The 18,653-nt window shown below is 38.8% G+C and overlaps 1 protein-coding gene across 3 annotated transcripts in view; it reads left to right on the forward strand.

Annotated features, from left to right (window-relative positions):
- Window positions 1–18,653, forward strand: part of INTS9 (integrator complex subunit 9) — a 101,158-nt gene that overhangs the window by 45,256 nt on the left and 37,249 nt on the right. For 2 of the 3 annotated variants that reach the window (XM_072796107.1, XM_072796109.1), the window contains exons 4-6: window positions 946–1,008; window positions 4,583–4,722; window positions 6,726–6,812. In XM_072796107.1, the coding sequence (XP_072652208.1) occupies window positions 946–1,008; window positions 4,583–4,722; window positions 6,726–6,812 (290 nt within the window). The remainder of the gene's footprint in view (window positions 1–945; window positions 1,009–4,582; window positions 4,723–6,725; window positions 6,813–18,653) is intronic. The other variant, XM_072796108.1, reaches the window with a different exon arrangement.

The raw sequence follows: 18,653 nt of genomic DNA on the forward strand, positions 1-18,653 counted from the left end.
CATTTCTTAGAGTTCCTGTGGGAGTAAGTTCCAGCTGCCCACAGTGGTATGTAGTTCAGTAACATATCCATTTTCTGCTCCTGTCCTTTCCCTTAATCACTCACCTATCCTGCTCTTTTCTCAGCGCTTCCAGATAAGCTTGCACTCACCCTTTTCTTGACATCTGTTTTTGAGGAAATCCAAACTAAGGCATATTAAATATGGTAGGTCATGAGCAGAGTGGGGAGTTGTAGTTTATTTTTTTTTTCTACGTAAGTATACTTTTTTCTTTTGAATGAAGACCTTTGGTTTATAGCCCTGAATAAATTGTATGCTCCGCAAAGACAAAGATTATGTTCATGGAGGTGATGGTGGTGGTGATGGTTTAATCCCTACCCTCTACTCTTCTTCTCTGTCCTTGCTTACCCCTTACCCCTCAACCCTTGGTAGGAGGAGAAAGAGGCTGTAAGTCATTTGTCTAGGACCAGAACTCCTAAGCTGATTGCATAATAAAATCACTAGATTTGCTTATTATAAATATAGGTTGCATGCCTCATCCCCAGACTTCTGATCCCTTGGGTCTTAGATGGGACTCAGGTATCTTTACTTCCATGAGTATTACCAGATCATTCTGATTTTGCTGTACAGGCTATATGACTATTACTTGGAAAGCACTGCATCATGAGTTAGAAAGTAGCATATGTCCACACCTGCCTTGAAGAGACATCAAGAAATGTACAAATTCTAAGTTAGCCACCAAACAGCATTTTTTATCCTGAATAAGACACTTAGCCTCCCTGGGCCTAAATAGGAAAAACAGTTGGCCTGAATAACCTTCCAGCTGCCCTCTAACTCTTTGGCAATCTATGATTCTTCATGGAAAGCTTGGTTTGGGGATGAAGTTTCTTTGGTGCTGTATCTGTTGGATATCTCTTCTAGAATTTTTTTCCTTTTTGTTACTTTTAGGAGCTAAAAGAGTGCTCAGGTCATGTATTTGTGGATTCTGTGCCTGAATTCTGCCTACCAGAGGTAAGATGAAAGTGATTCTTACTAGAAACAAAGCATATCTCTCAAAATGAAGTCAAGAAATAATTTTAAGGGGCTTAGCTTTGTTTTCAATTTGAAATGAATCTATTATTCTAGGCACATTATTATGCAGCTAAAATATAATCATTTAGGAGCTTTTTATTTTTTTATTTTTTTAGGAGATTTTTATATTATCTGTAAGAAATTTAACTCTGCTTTTTTGTATTCCTTGTTCTTTCTGTAATCCCCACCGATACTTTGTACCAGGGCATACAAAGGTTTAGAAATAGCTCAAGCCTCTCAGTTTTGTAATTACATGCCTGTGTCTTAGATTAGCCATACCTTTTGTAGTCCTGCTTACAGTGGGTATTTGGGAATTGCTGTTAATTCAGCCAATATAGTAAAATGTAAAAATTCTTGCTGACTTGAAATATCATATCAAATATTGCTTAAAATTCACAGATTCTGAATTGAGCCACAGGTACCTATTGCTTACATATTATTATCACAGTGAGATTGTTACGAGTTTGGGGCCAGTTTTATCATTTTAAAGGAAGTGAAGATCAATTTCCATTCATTTTAAAGACAGCTAATCCCTCAACAATGCTGGTCTCTAGAGTGGTGTAGATGGCATTCTCAACAGACAGTATAGGAAGACCAGTAGTTAGCAAGTCCCAGGTTCCTGAAGAAATCAACGAGAGGCTACCATTCTATTTTTTCCATGCACCTAGTGGATTATAGTGCCTATAGGAGATACTTTCACAGTTCAGTGCCAAAAGAAAATTTGGAGTACTGTTTCCCTTATTTTTGTACTCTCTTCCTGCCTCTCTTTCCATTTCAACACTTTCTTTGATACTCTGTAGATAAACTTTTCTGCTTTGAAGTATGTGTATGTGCCCTTTTGGGATAGTGGAGTGAAAGAGAAGAAGAAAGACAAAGCAAGGTATGGTAATTGAAGATGGCAGATAAGGGAAAAAGTTTGAGATAAAGTAATGAGAATAAGGGTGAAGCTAAAGAGTTACCAAGAATCCTGGTCTCTTCCTAACTGCTATTCAAATCTTTTGTCACCTTTATCTGTCATTTAGGAATTGGTGGGACAGGTCCCCATCTGTTCAAAGATTCCTAATCTCAAGTGCTACATTTATTTTCGGTACAGTACTGACTGCTGCAACCTTCAGTTCGTGGACAACAATGTAGAATTTATGAATTGATGTTCTGATGACTTTCTGACCTGCTCCATAAAGTACTAAACTATTAGAAATTGGAATTAAACAATTATCATTTCACAGTTCATCTTTTGCTGGGCTAAAGGATTATTGATCTATTGAGGCTTCTAGAGCTATATATATAAGGGTTTTCAACTCGTATTGCCTTGTAGTTTGTATCAAGTTAGTAATAGTCACTATTTTAAGGTAGAGGTAGGGCATTGTATGCTTGGGAGAAAATAAGAGAGTCACAGAATCAGGAGAGAGGTACTTACTCCAATTCAGTCTTCACAGACTTGAAGGTGAGCCAGGCAGACCTACTCCCAGTCTTCATGGAATTTATAATCTAGTACAACTACCTTAAACATTTTTGTATGCCTCAAAGTCCACACTGTAGACTGAGTAAGGTCTAGGGCAGTATAGTAAGCAGCTAGTAAATTATGAGTGTTTGACCCAGTTTATGATCTATAGAACCCAAGTGTCTATATACAAGTTGAAAATTAAAATAATCCTCATTGGATTTCATCAAGTGAAAGAATGTAAGCAAATATATAAATGTGAGTATATAAACATGGTTTGGATGTTAAATTTATTTCTCAGAAGAAAAATGTTTATGTAGGCACTCTTGATATATATACAGAGTGTATATATATATATTTTTTCTTCCAGCTGTCCTCACCAGATTTTTCATCATTCTAGACTCTGTGGGCTGATTCTTATATATTAAAGAGAAATTTCAAACTCACCCAGTTTCTAAATGCAAGAGGGAGAGTGGAGATGCTTTTGAGCTTTCTTGTTGCTTCAACTGTTATTCCCTTGTTATCTTCCAGATCTGTCACTCTGTAATTATATCTTAATTTTCTTATTTATTTAGAAATGGTTCTAGAGAGAGAGTAGGGAACAGAACTAGTGAAATGTTACATGACCCCTCATTATGAGGGTATTGTCTTGGAAGTGTACGGCATACAACATAGAGTTAAGGGTGGTATAAATTAACTATAGCTATCATTAGGCATTTTATTCACACAGATTGCCATTGCCCTAGCAATGGGTAGCTTCTGACCTCTAATCTACATGCTGTCTTCAGGAGCTGATTATGTCTTGGTGGCTTTTTTAAATTAACTTATTTTGCATGTAAAATCATTCAACTAGAAAATACCGACAGCCAAAATGGCGCATCATCTCTATTATTTGCAAAGATGTCATGAACATCTTTGTTACTTTTTCTCTGTGGGAGACATATTAGTTCAATAACCCATTCTCCTAACTAAAACACTTCCTTGACTTACCCCATATTGCCCTTAGTGCTTCATATAGTTTCTAGAGGGAACTTTAGTGACTAAGATGATGTCTCTGAACCATAGCAACTCACTTTTTCCTATGGAAGGTGCTAGTCATAATGTTGCATTCCTCCAAAGACAGTGCACCAAGGCTTGCTTTGCACTGGCTACCACCACTGGGAGGGGACAGAGATGAGTCACACAAGATTCTTAACCTCAGAGACATTTAATACTGTCCAAGTGGTACTTTGAGGAGCTGTTGGGCAGAATGCTAACTGTCATAAGAGGGACATCCATAAAGTGTCTTGGCAGTTCTGAGGAAGAAATGTTTGTTTTATCTGGGCAAATCAGGAAGGCTTAATGGAAGAAGAGAATTGAGCCTTAAAAGACAGGTAGGACTTAAATATATGGGAAAAACAGTTCCTTCTACTAAAAAGGTTTTCATAAAATTTACTAAACAGTGGCATTTTCCTCTTTCACGTGACCCTAACAATGGAGTAAAAGGTAGATTTGAGTTTAAGCCTAGGGCAGAATATGAGAGTATAATTTCCTTTTGTGATTCTGCCACTAAATTTTTTTTGTTGTTCTACATCCAGCACTGTTCAAAAGTTACCTTAAAAAAAAAAAAAATGTTTACTCCTGCATTTGACTTGCATGCATTTCCTCTGCATGCTGCTCTCTCTGTTGCCAATAAACCAGTAGCCGTGGTGCATTATATTCTGGTTCCCCTCACAGCTTCTGTTGTGCTCTCTCTGCTTCATGGTAACTGGTTGCATTTGCCAGGCAGCAGCTGCTGAAGTGTTCTGTTGTCATTTACCCTCATATGTCAAACTCAGAACTCTATTTTAGTAAAATCAGAGTGCTGCTGGTGCACTGGCTGCATTCTCGTTCTTAGCCATCCTGTCATGCTACTTAATGTCAGTATTAGGAAATATCCTAAAATGAGAGAATAGAAGTGTTGCAGGAAAGGCATCATTATTCTGTAGTACAAAAACGACTTCTCTGCATTCTGACAGCATCATTTTTCAGTCACATCACGTTGATCTATGTGCCCTGAACAGATATGTATCATTCCCTCCCCTTTCTTTTCAGACCGAGCTAATAGATCTGTCTACAGTAGATGTGATCCTCATCTCTAACTACCACTGCATGATGGCACTGCCCTACATCACTGAGCACACCGGTTTCACAGGCACAGTGTATGCCACAGAACCCACCGTTCAGATTGGCAGGTGAGAGTGTATATCCGTATCCTAAGAGAAAGTACTCCTTTCTGTGGTGACTGTGTAATGGAGTGTTGTGCCAGGAGGGATTGGTGTCTCCTTCTGAGCAGCTAACCCAAAGAATTGGCATGAATAGACAACTCTCTAAATAAAACAAGTATTCGTTGAAATTGCCTGGAGATTAATGCAGTGAGTTGTCTTAGTCTTTTTTTTTTTTTTTTTTTTTTTTTTTCTGTTTTTGAAACAAAGACTAGAGGAAGGTGTTCACCAAGACAGATCCTCTGTGCAGATGATACTAATTAGGGGAGGTAACGTTTGAGTTAAGACACCACAGAGTTGCGATGCAAAGAGCTTCAGGAGAAAGGAGCGTAGCACATTTAAGAAAAGAATAAATTTTATTACTTTGTTTTCAGAATTTTCCCCCTTTATGATTTAATGCAGACTATAAATGGAGACAGCTTGTAGAAAATAGGATAAGTAATTAGACAGTTAAGTTTTTTTTTTTTTTTTTTTTAGACAGTTAAGTTGACTGTACTTTTGACAGAGTGCAACTCAGAACTCTAAGGAGTAAAACTTCCTTTGACTCTGAGAATGCTCTGCCATTTCTCTCTCTGCATTCCCCCAAGCTTTCATGACACAGGTATTTGCTTCAAGTACCCATAACATCATTCAGTGAGATAAGTTATGTGAAGAAAATCACCTACCCCAGAAAAAAAGAGTTGAAGCAAACTAACAAGAATGGTGTCAGGTGAAGCTATCAAGACTCAAAATATGAGATCAAGATGTTGATATGGACTCTTAGCTTTGGGTTCTCATGTCTTGCAGAAGTATAACAAGATGGAATTACCGTAGGTGAAACAAAATATGTCCTCATTTTTGTGTCAGCTCACATTAAAGAACATGTAATGTGTACAGAGAAACATAGGGATCTGAGGAAGAGACATTATAGGGAAGTAAAACACAAGAGATGGATCAGTTGCAATGAGGATAAGCTGAAAACATTAGACTCTAGTCTGAAAAAGTTAAAGCATGAGGAAGGACACACCAGACTGTTCTTCATAGAGCTACAGTCAGAACGATAAGGCGCCTAGGTCCCAGATCTTTGAGTGCTGGAACTAATGCTGCTCTCTCAAGATGAAAGGAGGAGATGGGATTAGGAATAAATAAATCAGTGGAAATGAAATGAAGTTATTCAACATTCAAATGCTCGTAAATTGATGGCTTGCTATAGCTATATGTTGATTGGGAGAAGATTTAAGTTAATATGGATCATCTATACTGGATTCTGAAAGGGGATTCAAGATGTTGAAAATCTGTTTCTTGGTTTTTGGTCATCTTCTGGCCATCCAGGATTCTAACAGTTCTCTGTGCCATGTATTCCTCAGAGCACATGCATCATTGATCCTCTCAAGTGAAGCATTTCTTAGGTTGCCTCAGTTGTGATTCCATTAGAGTCCATCTTGTGATCTGCACAAAGAGCTGGTCCTTTGGCAGGTCTTTGAGTTAGGCTTTTAGTATGAATCCTTAGAGTATTCTTCCACCTGGAATTTTGTAAATTCCTAAAATGCATTTTCCAGTTTAAAATGTCCATGTAACATTGCCATAAAAAAACAGCCCTACCTACCCATGCTGCCACAAAAATCAGGTAGTTCACCGTCACATGACTTTTTCTCCCTTAGTATTTTTATTTCTCTAATGGCACAGGTCTTAAGAGTAGGATTTCAATCACAGGCTTGTATATTTCAGTGTTCAAAGATAAGATACATGCCAGGCTTGTTTTAAAGTTGAATTAACTCATTTATGTTCTAAATGTTTAACGTGGAAGTTTAATGAGATGGTTGGGGTTTTGTTCAGTTTTATGTATAACAGTATCCAAGTTTATATGCAACAGAGAGAAAGATGATTGAGGCAGCGGGGAAAGGCAGACAAGCCCATTTGTCTTGGCTACAATGTAGAGTGTATGTTTTTCTCATTCTTTTATGACTGTTCACCACTTTTTTCTTTAAACTCAGGCTTCTCATGGAAGAGCTGGTGAATTTCATCGAAAGAGTGCCCAAGGCTCAGTCTGCCTCCTTGTGGAAGAACAAGGATATTCAGCGGTGAGCAGTAGGCCTATTTCCCTTGACAGTCAACCCTTAGGCTTTGCAAAACGGTCTCATTTGTTCTCTCATGTTATGCTTTCACATTGATACTATTAGCACCAGAGGTTCACTTTTCCCTATTTTAGGGGAGAGCTATGTTTGATTCAACCAGCATATTATGAGAGGCAACTGTGCCATGTTTGAGGTATTGTGCTGGGTCTGAGAATTTTTAAAAACTAGTGAAACAATTGGCACTGTCTTTGAGGTACTCAGGGGTTGATGGGAAATCAGACCATTAATGGGTAAATTATAGTCTTAGATGGCATGTATTGTAAGAGGTGCCTGTTACAGTATTATATGCGCTCAGAAAATGAAGAATTTCTGAGTAGGGAAGCTGAGGAGGACATTCCTTAGGAAAAGACAATGAAGGTGGATCTTGGAGGACGAAAAGGACTCTTCCTGATAGAAAAGATCAGGAAGTGCATCCAGATACAGCATGATGAGATATAGTATATTTGGGAACTAGTGAGAAGTTTAGGATGAATTAGATTAGGAAAGCAGAGAGGAGAGGTGAGAGTTGAAACTAGAGAGGTACGTTGGAACAAGATAATGACGAATCTGATGTGTAGAGTTGTATATTACAGAGAGTAGGAAGTCCCTTGGTAGAGGTTTATAAGGAGGAGAATGATGTGATCACATATTTGTTTACGGGGAAAGTAACTCTGCAAGCAGCGTGGAGGATGAATGGGGGCGCAGAGACAAGAGCAGAAGACCATGGCTAGGACTGTCAGACAAAAATGTGTCGTTAGCTTTCTAGGTAATGAGTGTTCCATTAATGCCTATCCAAGTCCACGCTCTTCCAGCCACCATGCTACTGAGTTCTTTTTCCTTCTAGGTCAGTGATTTGTTAGCTCTCTAATTATCAAAACTTGGAATGTCTTGGTTTTTGTGAATATTCCTTCTATAAGAACATGTATATGCAGGAGCACCTGAATGGCTCAGTTGGTTAAGCCTCCTACTCTTGATTTCAGCTTAGATCATGATCTCAGCATGCCCCAGTCAGGCTCCATGCTCAGCAGGGAGTTGCTTAAGATTCTCTCCTGTGCTCCTCCCTCTTGCGCATGTGCACATGTGCATTCTCTCTCTCTCTCTCTCTCTCTCTCTCTCGCTATCTCTCAAATAATAAATAAATCCTTTTTTAAAAAGATTTTGTGTATGTAGCTGAGAGAATATGCTTTGTTTTTATACTATAACTCTTTCAGAGTTTGAGCATAAGTGTCCTCTGTGCATTCCTTTGTGTATGTGCTGTTTTATTTAACTTACATAGCACTTGGTGTGTGCCAGACACTATTCTCAATGTTTTACTTAATTCATTTAATTCTTTAACATCATTTTACAGAAGAGAAAACCACCACAGACAGGTTAAGCAACTTGCTCAAGGTCAGCCAACTAGGCTGTAGGATTTGAACTCAAATGCAGAGTGTGTGCTTTTAACCATTGTGCTGGGCTCCCTCTTGGGTATACATGTCTCTTCTGGAGTGCATGTGAGCCCCCTCATGAGAGGGAAGGGAGAGGTATGTGTAACTGCACATTTTCTCTTCTGTTTTATGGATCTTCTTTGTGTCTCTCTCTCCTTGATCAGGGATATGGTGTCCGTATGTCTTCATGGAAGGAAATGTTTTCTGGACACACACACACACACACACACACACACACACACACACACGTCTGAGTCTTGTGTTTGTATGTAAATGACTTCCTTGATCTGGCTGTGTACCTGCTTATAACAAGGTCCCTTCCCCTTCTCATTTTGCATTCTTATTTTCAGCTGCTTTTCCTCCTGCCCATTGCTATCCCTCCTAACCCTTTTCTTTTTAATTTTTTTTGGAATATTTTATTTATTACAGAGAGAGAAAGCAGGAAATGGAGGGTGAGGGACAGAGGGAGAAGCAGACTCCCCACTGAGCAGGGAGCCAGATGTGGGGCTTGATCCTGGGACTCCAGGATCATGACCTGAGCCAAAAGCAGATGCTTAATTGACTGAGCCACCTGGGTGCCCCCCTCGTTCCCTTTTTCTTTCTCTCTCCCAGAGCCCACTGGACCACATCAGACATAGTTGTCTACCTTTCCCTCCTTAGAAATTTTAGGACTTTGTTTTCTATGTGGAACACGTACACCTTGGCTTCCCTTACTTCCTCCTTTTAAATTTATACCCTTTATGATATTTTGCCACAAATAATTTTGGCACACTAGAGGTGATGTTCAAAGGTCACTGTTTCCTGGCTTCCAAACTCTGGGCCAAGTCTTAGGAAGTCCAACATCCTTATTTTGCCTTTTCTTCTATGACCTTGGGCAGAGTCCTTGGCAGTTTTCCTTTGCCTCCCATTCTTTGTAAAATACAACAAGATAACTGGCTTACAAAAGAAGTGCCACCGTTTATTAGGGAGAATTGAATTGAACTTGAAGGAGTAGGGCACCTGTGTGGCTCAGTGGTTGAGTGTCTGCCTTTGGTTCAGGGCGTGATCCTGGGGTCCTGGGACCTGGAACCTGCTTCTCCCTCTGCCTGTGCCTTTGCCTCTTTCTTTCTGTGTCTCATGATAAAAAATAAAATCTTAAAAAAAAAAAAAAAAAAAGAACTTGGAGGAGCAGAGGGCTAGGAGGATGGGGTGGCAGGGGGGAGCCTGAAACTTATTTCCTAAGATGCTGAGGAAATCTCCCTTTTAAAAAAGGGTGCTTTAAAAAAGGGGGGGGTGCTTTTTGAAAGATAAAACCTTGAACTTGCTATCTCGCCACCTGGTGGGCAAAAATCTGAAACTGTTAAAAGCCAACTTGGTAGAGAAGCAAGGAGAATAACTTGCACTATTGGAGAAGACCTTCTTTGCTTATTTGATGTATCATAACCATATTTCTGGTTCTGGTCAGGTATTTTGTTTTGGCTCTTGAAGCACAAGATGAGCCACCGTTACTGATAGAGAAAGAGAGGAGTCTAATTATTGGAAAGGGTATGCTGTGGTGGTAGAGAAACAAACCAAGCAAGCTATGTCCTCTTTTTCTCCTGGATAAACTCAGCATGAATATTACAAGTGGTAGAGGAAGTTGAAGAGCTGTTTTGCAATTGACATCAGACAAAAAGAGTTCTTTTGAAATATTCACCTAGAATTTAACCTTGGGCCAGAATACTAAAAGTGCTTCATTTGAATAACATTTATGCCAAAGGATTTACATCATTTTAAAATTTCTCTCTGTCTCAAGCCAGTTTCTATCTAGTGTCCCAAAGTACTGTGGCAAAACTAAATTGAGAAACACTGTTTTTTGCTATTACATTGACATTTTTCCCAAGTGATATGAGCTCTGTCTTATTTTTTCATCCCCCCCCCCTTTTTTTTCCCTCTTTAATGCCTGTACTTAGTTTATCCAAGAGGGGTTCTCAGGTAGGAAGCACAAACTCCGGTGTCTCCTGGGGATGGGGAAGGTAAATACAGGAGTGAGGTGGACTTTGGGTAACTGTGGACCAGCGACCACACCCATCTAAAGGGGCAGCTGACACACAGCTTCAGCAGATCGTGGCCATATGGAAACGTGAGCCCATTGCTGCCAAATCTTCCTTTTCTCTTCTTTTTTTAAGAGAAACTCAAAATCTGGATGTTTTTAATGTGATTTTTTTTTCATCTTTTTAAAATGTTGGCTCACACATTAAAATAAAATCCTGTATGATCCAAGCAAAACACCTCTGAATTGGATTTGAGACTCAAGCCCCCAGTTTTTGACTTAAACTTTACACAGGCTGTCTCTTGGTTAAGTGCCTAGAATTGATGCATTTTAGTAGATTGTTATTTAATAAGACCATGAACTAAAGAAAATAATAAATTAAAATCTTTCAGACTCATTGGTCAGAGGGATCTGACAAATTCTCTTAAATCATTTGAAGTTAGTTTGAGTTAGCATTTGATTTAGTATTAGTATGTAAACCCAAAGAAGCTATTACTCTTGCTTTTGGCAGCTGTCTGATTCCCTGCCTCAGTCAACACTGCTCCTTGAGATTTATTTAGAAGTTAGTCATCTTTCTTCTTCATTTTGATGCTGCAGTTTACGCTTCTTGAAAAAGAGATTTTGATGGGTAGGAAAGGGAAGCTCCCTTTGCAATGTAATTTTTGAGTTTCTGACTTTCTCATACCCACTTTAAAGTTTAGGGTTTATAATAGGTCAGTTTAAAGCGGAATGTTCCACTTAAGAAACTAAAACAGCAAGTAGGATTTTTCTGTATAAGATTAGAAATCTACAGTTACAATTAAGGATAAAAACAGGATATTGTCGTAACCCTTTTGCCAGCATTAAGGAAATATGCACTGATACATTCTTGGCTGAAATGTTGCGGCAGTTTCCAGTAGTCAGAGCCTAAAACGTGGGTTCATACCTTATAGAAGACATAAAAAAAGACATAGTTGAAGTCCCTCTGCTCTGATGCTCCGTGGGCATTTATAGAGGAATTTATCAGGTCTAACTATATGGTAGGGAAAAAATTAAAGCTATGGGCTTGGAGATCAAACAGACCAGTGTTTAAATTTCATATCTGCTTCTTAGTAGCTGTAGCGCTGTAACAATCTGTTTCTTCTAGGCTCTCTTTCCTCATTTATAAAATAAGAATATCAGCAACTCTGCAGAATTGCTGTGAGGACTAAATTAGCATGAGACTCCTTAAAACAGCACCAGACACATAGTAGGTGCTCCATAAACACCAGCATCCGTTTCTCCTTTAATGATACACTTGACTCACATAACCCCTTTTCAGTAATCAGCACACATCTGCCTTCCACAGCCTAATTTATCTTTAGATGCCACCTTTCTGATGAAAGCAAGGTAGTATAAGAGAAGGAAAACCATTTTTTCTAATCTCACTCTCGCCTGCTGTTAGCATTGTCATCCAGATACTGGAACTCAATCTCCTTTTTTGTAAAACAGGGGAATTGAATTAAAATATCTCTGAGTTCACTTAGGTTACAATTTTTAAAAATGTGGAAGGGAGAGGCTCCTTCAGCCAGCATTCATAGAATGGCAGTACTTTGATGAAGTCATCACCGCTTGTCCTTGAGCTTTGCAGTTCCAGAAACTTAATCATTTCATTTCACTCAGAGTTGATTAGCCTCTGAAGGACTGATTCAGGCTAACTAAACTCGCAGGATATTGACTGACAAACAAAAATCCCATTTAATTACTTTATACTGAGACATCTGCCTGGCTCCAGAACTAAAAAGGTTCATCTCTATAGGACACTGGTCTGGTCAGCAAGTCCACTTAAGAGATTAAGTTATAGATAAGAGTTTTCTTGATAAGAATGGAATCAAAGCAGAAGCAGTTTAGGTACTCTGGAGAATTGTTTCTATTGTGCTTTGGTAGCCTAAGCAATTGCTTTTGTCCTTTTTAGAGATAAATTGACCTAAAACAAAAATCAGGGATTGTGTATTTTCAGGTTAGTATTGAGAAATGCTTGATTATCAGGCTCCACTTTGGTAAACTCCATAAAGGTCATCACTCTGCTAACACATTTCCAGTCCACCCCACCCCCATGTATATTAATAAAGCACACTTTGCTATAATGAAAGGAAAAAGATTTATCTGCTTCTTACATTCTTTGTATTCTGCTCTTATATTCATTTTGCAGATTCCTTCATTCATCACACACTTAGAAAAACCCAACCAGTGTTTTATCTATAAATTTTTAAGTGGTCCCTGTGGACTTAAGGTCTTACTCTTTAACACAAACACATGGTCTTTTCTGCTTGTTGGTTGCTGGTAGGATGGAAGAAGAGACAGCAGAGCTCTGGCATGATGTCAGAGCACTGGGGGGGAAGTTTATTAAGCACTCTAGTCTGATAAGAAAAAACAAAACAATGAAATCTTTTAGAAAGTACTTATTAAACATTTAGACTCTGAGAATTTGACTTTGATAAATTAGAAAGCCAGAAAAAAAATAGAACTAGTTCCCACTGGGTTTCCTTATCCAACTTATCCTGAATCAGCCAATAATCTTAATGGCTTCAAATGGCTCTATAAATGCCTCTCTATAATTATGGCCTCAAGTAAGCAGAAGCAGAACTTTAGGGAGAGCTAGGTTAGGCAGAATGATAGGAGATGAAAGTAGTGACAAAGTGACTAAATATCTCAAAGGAATAAGAAAAGAGTGTTAGCAAAAGGAATTTTGGGGTATAAATATGGAATTCAGATGACTTATTTGTTGATTAACTGCCAAATGCCTGACATTATGATAAGTTTGCAGGAAAATGCCCAAGAAAGTTTAAGACATAGTCCTTGTACCCAAGGAGCTTATCAAGCAAAGATTATGTACTAAGTGGCAAGACTTAGCTTGGGCTTGCAGATTAAGTAGGGTATCCAAGAGGGAAGAGAGGATCCTAAGATAGGGAAGGGTACGGGCAAAAACATGGCAACACGGCACAACTGAAAGGTGACTGGATTGGTTAAAATCAGCCAGTGCATGCCAGGAAAGAGAAAAAAGAATTGGAACTTAACATTATACAAAAGAATATGGAAACTTTGGTCTTTTGAAAAAGCTAACAGTATATTTGACTAATTCCTAGTTTAAATCTTTTCTGTAGCTGATAGAAAATTCACCAAAATTGTGAAAATTTTGTCTACCAAGCCTATATGAAAAAGGAAACCTGGATATTTCCAACTAGAGAAATGACAAAATAATTAGTTTTAAATCTGAAAGTAGTATGGTCAGTATAAGTTGCTAGAGTAAGATACCCAAAGAATTTAAGCATAAGGGTGAGGGAGGATATTAAAGTCCCTGAATTTCATAAAAAAGCTAAATTTCAGTGGCACCTGGGTAGGTCAGTTGAATAAGTGGCGATTCTTGATTTCAGGTCAGGTCATGATCTCAGGGTCCTGGGCTCAAGCCCCATGTTGGGTTCTGCAGTCAGCACAGAGTCTGCTTCTCTTCCCGTCCTGCCCTTCCCCCTGCTCACGTTCTCTCTCTCTCTCTCTCTCTCTCTCTGTGTCTCTTTCTTTCTCCCTTTCCTTCTTTCTCTCTAAAATAAATAAAACTTTTCAGAAAAGTCAAATTTCATAAAGCATAAAGCAAATTTCATATTTATCCTATATGTAATAATTACACACATGCACACACACATATAACCACTTATTTACTGTAGTCCTCACAATGATCTTTGAAGGAAGTATTTTACCCTCAGTTTAGAAATATGATGAGAAGAAAAGGTTAAGTAAATTGCTCAATATTGCAACAAAAATAGGCAAAAATCCCAGTTAAATTGGATATGAAGAACACCATTCTACAGAAGTTCTACAATTAGAGTTTATAGAAATGTCATCGAGGAGACCTCAGGAAAGCCCAGACTTAGTTAAGGTATTTAAACACGGCTTCTGTACTAGAACTCGGGCCAGAAAAGTCTTAAGTTATTAAAAACACTGGGTTTTCTGTTCTGAGTCTCCTGTAAGGGCTGCAGCTATCTCTAGCTCCTCTTGGAAAGGATTCACTCACAGGGGTAATGGTAGGGTTCAATTCCTCAGGGGTGATGGACTGAGGGCTCTCTTAGGCCCTTATGTGTGTACCTCTCCATAGAGCATCTCAAAGCAGTTTTGTCAGAATAAGCAAGATGGAAGTCACAGTCTTTAGTGAACTAATCTTGGAAGTGACATCCTTTCACTTTTGTCATATGCTCTTCACTAGAAGCAAATCCTATGTCCACCCACCCTCAAGGGATTGGACTACACAAAGGGGTGAATATGGAAGTGAGGGATCCTTAGGGACCATGCTAGCTACAAAACCCTAAACCTAATTGGTCATATTTTAGACCAGAGTCATTGGGACCTGCATAGCTCTCCTCCTCTGGCTCACCTCTAAGCCAAACTAACGTTGCACTTCAGATAGAACTTGTTAATTGACTCAATGGTTCCTACCTTTCCTGGGGCAACAAATGAACAGATGTTTTGTCTTTGGAGTGTTTGTGTTGGGCATTGCTCAGTGCTGAGGATATGAAAATGTGAAAACATACTACTGTGTGAGTAGTATGATATATTGGAATAAAAACATACTGTTTTTGTTGTTTTATTTAACAACACTGTTCTCTCCAACAGTGCTATACTAAACTGGTTATTAAAAATTATCTAAAAAAAATTATCATGAATGTTTCTCTATAAACAGATGCTTTCTTTAGTTTCTCCAGAACCTAAATTTATTGTTTCTGGGCTATTTACCCTGAAGGGAAAATGAGAAAAGATCCAAGTTGAAATATACCTGAATTATTCACAAGTCTTTTATTTTGCTTAAGGAAATTGTTTTCCTACCTGAAACACACCAGTAATTTCTCTTCAAGTAGGTTCTGGACTGTTGAAGACAGAAGTAGTTAATATTTCCCATCTTCCATTTTTCCCTTACCAAGGACTCAGAGCATTTGCTGGCTTATTCTGGAGGTTGAATATGTGATTGTTTAATCTCCAACAGAGAATAGAAACATTAGCCAAATCCTTCATTTGGAGAAAGACTGTTCCAGATTTTAATCTGCTTAATTTAGGACATCGTCCTAGATGGGAAGGGAGGAGTGTATGCTGGGAAGAGCCATCAAGGGAAGTAAGTAATGGCAGTACTAGTTGTCGAGGGATGGGAAGGAGGCAGGTCTCATATATACAATGTCGTATTACTGGGCCATCAAAAAGAATAAAATCTTGCAATGACACAGATGGAACTAGAGGATTTTATGCTAAGTGAAATAAGTCAGAGAAAGGCCTATACCATATGAGGAATTAAAGAAATAAAACAGATGAATGTAGGGAAAGGGACAGAAAAATAAAATGAAAATAGGGAGGCAAAGCATAAGAGATACCGAATGCTATGAAACAAACTGAGGGTGTTGGAGGGGAGATGAACAGGGAGAGGTAACTGGGGGATGGGCATTAAGGAAGGCCCTTGATATCATGAGCACTGAGTGTTACATGCAACTGATGAATCACTAAATTCTACCCCTAATGCACTGTATGTTAACTAAATTGAATTTAAATAAAAATTTTTAAAAAGAAAACGTATCTAACCTAGCTTTGTGTATGACTTTTTGCTCAACCTCTAACAGAGGTGACTCAGTTGCAGCAGCTTGGCAAAGCTGGGGGCAGTTTAAGACGAATTCAACTAGGTTGAAAGATGTGGTTGGCCTACAGGTGTTATTGATCCTCCCCACCCTCTTAGGCCACTCTTGTAATAGCTTTCCAGCTCTGGCATAAAGTTAAGAAACCCTCTGCTCCTACCCAGCCCGAAATAAGTCTTTATTTTTAATGCAGTTCAGTTCTAGGAGCCCCAAGCCATGGTTGCTCCCTGATCCTAAGGCATTTAAAGAAGAGCTAAAGAAGGGGAATAGCTTAGGTTTTTCCTTGAGACTGTGTCGAGTAGTGCTTGGGCCACTCAAGTTCAGAGTCCTTGCTGCTCATTGAAGTAAATCACCCTGGGTTGAAGTTTACTATGATATTGTGGGAAACTATACTCCTGGAGCTGTGGTGGCTGCATAAGGGAGCGTGGGGGGTTGTTAGAAACCCATCTTTATTCAGCATCTGTTCTGTGCCAGACACTCACATACATTATGTCATTTATCCCTCACAGAACAACTCTAAAAGAAGGTGCTACTCTCCTTATTTCACAAATGAGTAAACTGAGGTGAAGAGGTAATACTGGAATTTATATCCAGACAAGTCTGTAAATCCTGTTTTTTTCCATCATGTGCCTCAGAGAGAAACCTCCCTCCAAATGGTTGGCAGAGAGTCAACAGGGATGTGGAAGGAGAAGAGAAGCAGTAGCAGCAACCCCCACTGACACCGGTAGCTGCATCCAGAGGGACCTTCTGTACCACTTCCCTGTCTCTGATACACACTTGGGCTATGTTTCCAAAGAGTACATAGGGTGTGCACCTGGTCTTGATCGCTGTCACAAGACCTGAGAAAAAGGGACAAGTGGTCTAGATTTTAAAGGAGTGTTGTCCCCACAAAATCTGAAGACAGTGAGGTAGGTTACAGGCTTGAGGGAGGGAGCCTGGGACCGAGAGGGCTGTGTATAGCTTATTATATAGAATAGAGGCTGAGGCAGGACCCAGATAAAGAAGGGCCTTATAAAGTCATACTAAGAGCCTTGGATTTTATCCTGAATATAATGGAAAGCCATTAAAGTGAAAGAGGGGAGGGTGTGTGTGTGTGTGTGTGTGTGTGTGTGTGTGTGTGTGTGTTAAGATTTGCATTTTTAATATGTCATTTAGACCCTTCTGTGAGGGAAGGCAAGTCTGCAGGCAGGGATGACTCATGGCTTTTGACATCTCTTTATATTGCCTTATACCATTGTAAAAATTTTCTAGACTTAAGCTCTTAGGAGAAGAAGCCTCTATGTTGTTCCTCTTATATCCCTTATAACACTTCAGTGCTATGGCCATAGTCAGGGCTAAATAATGATTGAATAAATATTGTAAAACCTAAAGCAATCCAGTGTACATAGGACAGATAAGTGAAATAAGATCTTCGTGTGTCTGTTTATACAGAAAGTAAAGAGAAGAATTATTAGTATTTTGTCCTGGAGAAACAAAGATAGAATAGAAACAATGTGATCTATGCGCTACATTAGCTAAACTTCTATTCAGTGTTTACAAAATTATGACTGTATAAATGCAACTCACTGGCTATATAACATTGTTAGGATTATTTTTTTCTTTCTTGCACAACTTTTTGTTTTCCCTTGAGTTAATAATGATCTTGTTGTATGCTTATTTGCTTAGTTTCCTGTGCACTTCTTACTAGTTTATCTACAACCCGTCTGCCATTTGTACAAGTTTCTCCTCACTCGGTATGTTCAAACTTAGTGGTATTGTTTTATCTTCTTGGAAATCCACTCCCAAAGCCACCTCTCTTTCTCTAGTCTGATCCCAGCTGCTCTTAGGCTTGCTACATGGCTCTCAGTTTAGGATTTTCTTCACCATTATCCTGAAGATATTTTCACTTCTTTCTACTGTTGGAAGCTGTTTCTGGGCCTTTTTCTTGTTCCTGTGTTCATTTTGCCAGGCACATTCTGAGGAAGAGTGCATGGGAGGTCAATTTTCTGAGACCCTGCATGCCTAGAATGCCTTTGTTCTACCCTCACCCTCCAATGATAGCAATCCAGATTTGATATAATTTTCTCTAGCTTCCAGAAATACCATTGAAAAGGGCAGTACTATTCTGGGTCTAGATCTTTGGTATGTATCCCACTTACTCCTCTGTGGAAACTTTAAGAATCTTGTTCCTTAAATTTGTGATGATGTGTCTTAATAAAGGACAGTTCTCATTCATGTGCTGAGTACTTAGTGGGTCCTTACCATCTAGTACAGAAGTTCCAACTGTGGCTAAGCTCTTGTTTAATGAGCCAAATCTGGCCTGCCACAGTTGTTAGCAGTAAAGTTTTATTGGCACACAGCCACACTCATGCATTTACATATTGCCTGTGGCATTACACAGCTAAATTGAATGATGTGACAGACTGTGGTCTACAGAGCTTAAAATATCTGTGGCTTTTTACAAACGATGTTTGCTGACCTCCCAGTCTAAAAAATGGACAACTTCAATTTTGGCCAAAAAAATTTTTTTGTTTATTTTTAAAATTTTCTTTCTCATGTCTTGTGTTCCCTCTTTCTGGAACTCTCACTACTTAGATGTTAAACCTTCTGGACTGGAACTCAGATTTTTTTTCTGTCCTCTTTTCCATCTCTTTATTTTTGTTTGCTCTTTTGCCTGAGAAATTCTTTTAACCTCCCAGCCTATCCATGAGTTTTTCATTTCTGCTGTCATAATTTCTTATTTTTACATAAATTTTTCTATTTTTTT

This window comes from Canis lupus, chromosome 24 (genome assembly GCF_048164855.1).
Source record: "Canis lupus baileyi chromosome 24, mCanLup2.hap1, whole genome shotgun sequence".
NCBI lineage: Eukaryota > Metazoa > Chordata > Mammalia > Carnivora > Canidae > Canis > Canis lupus.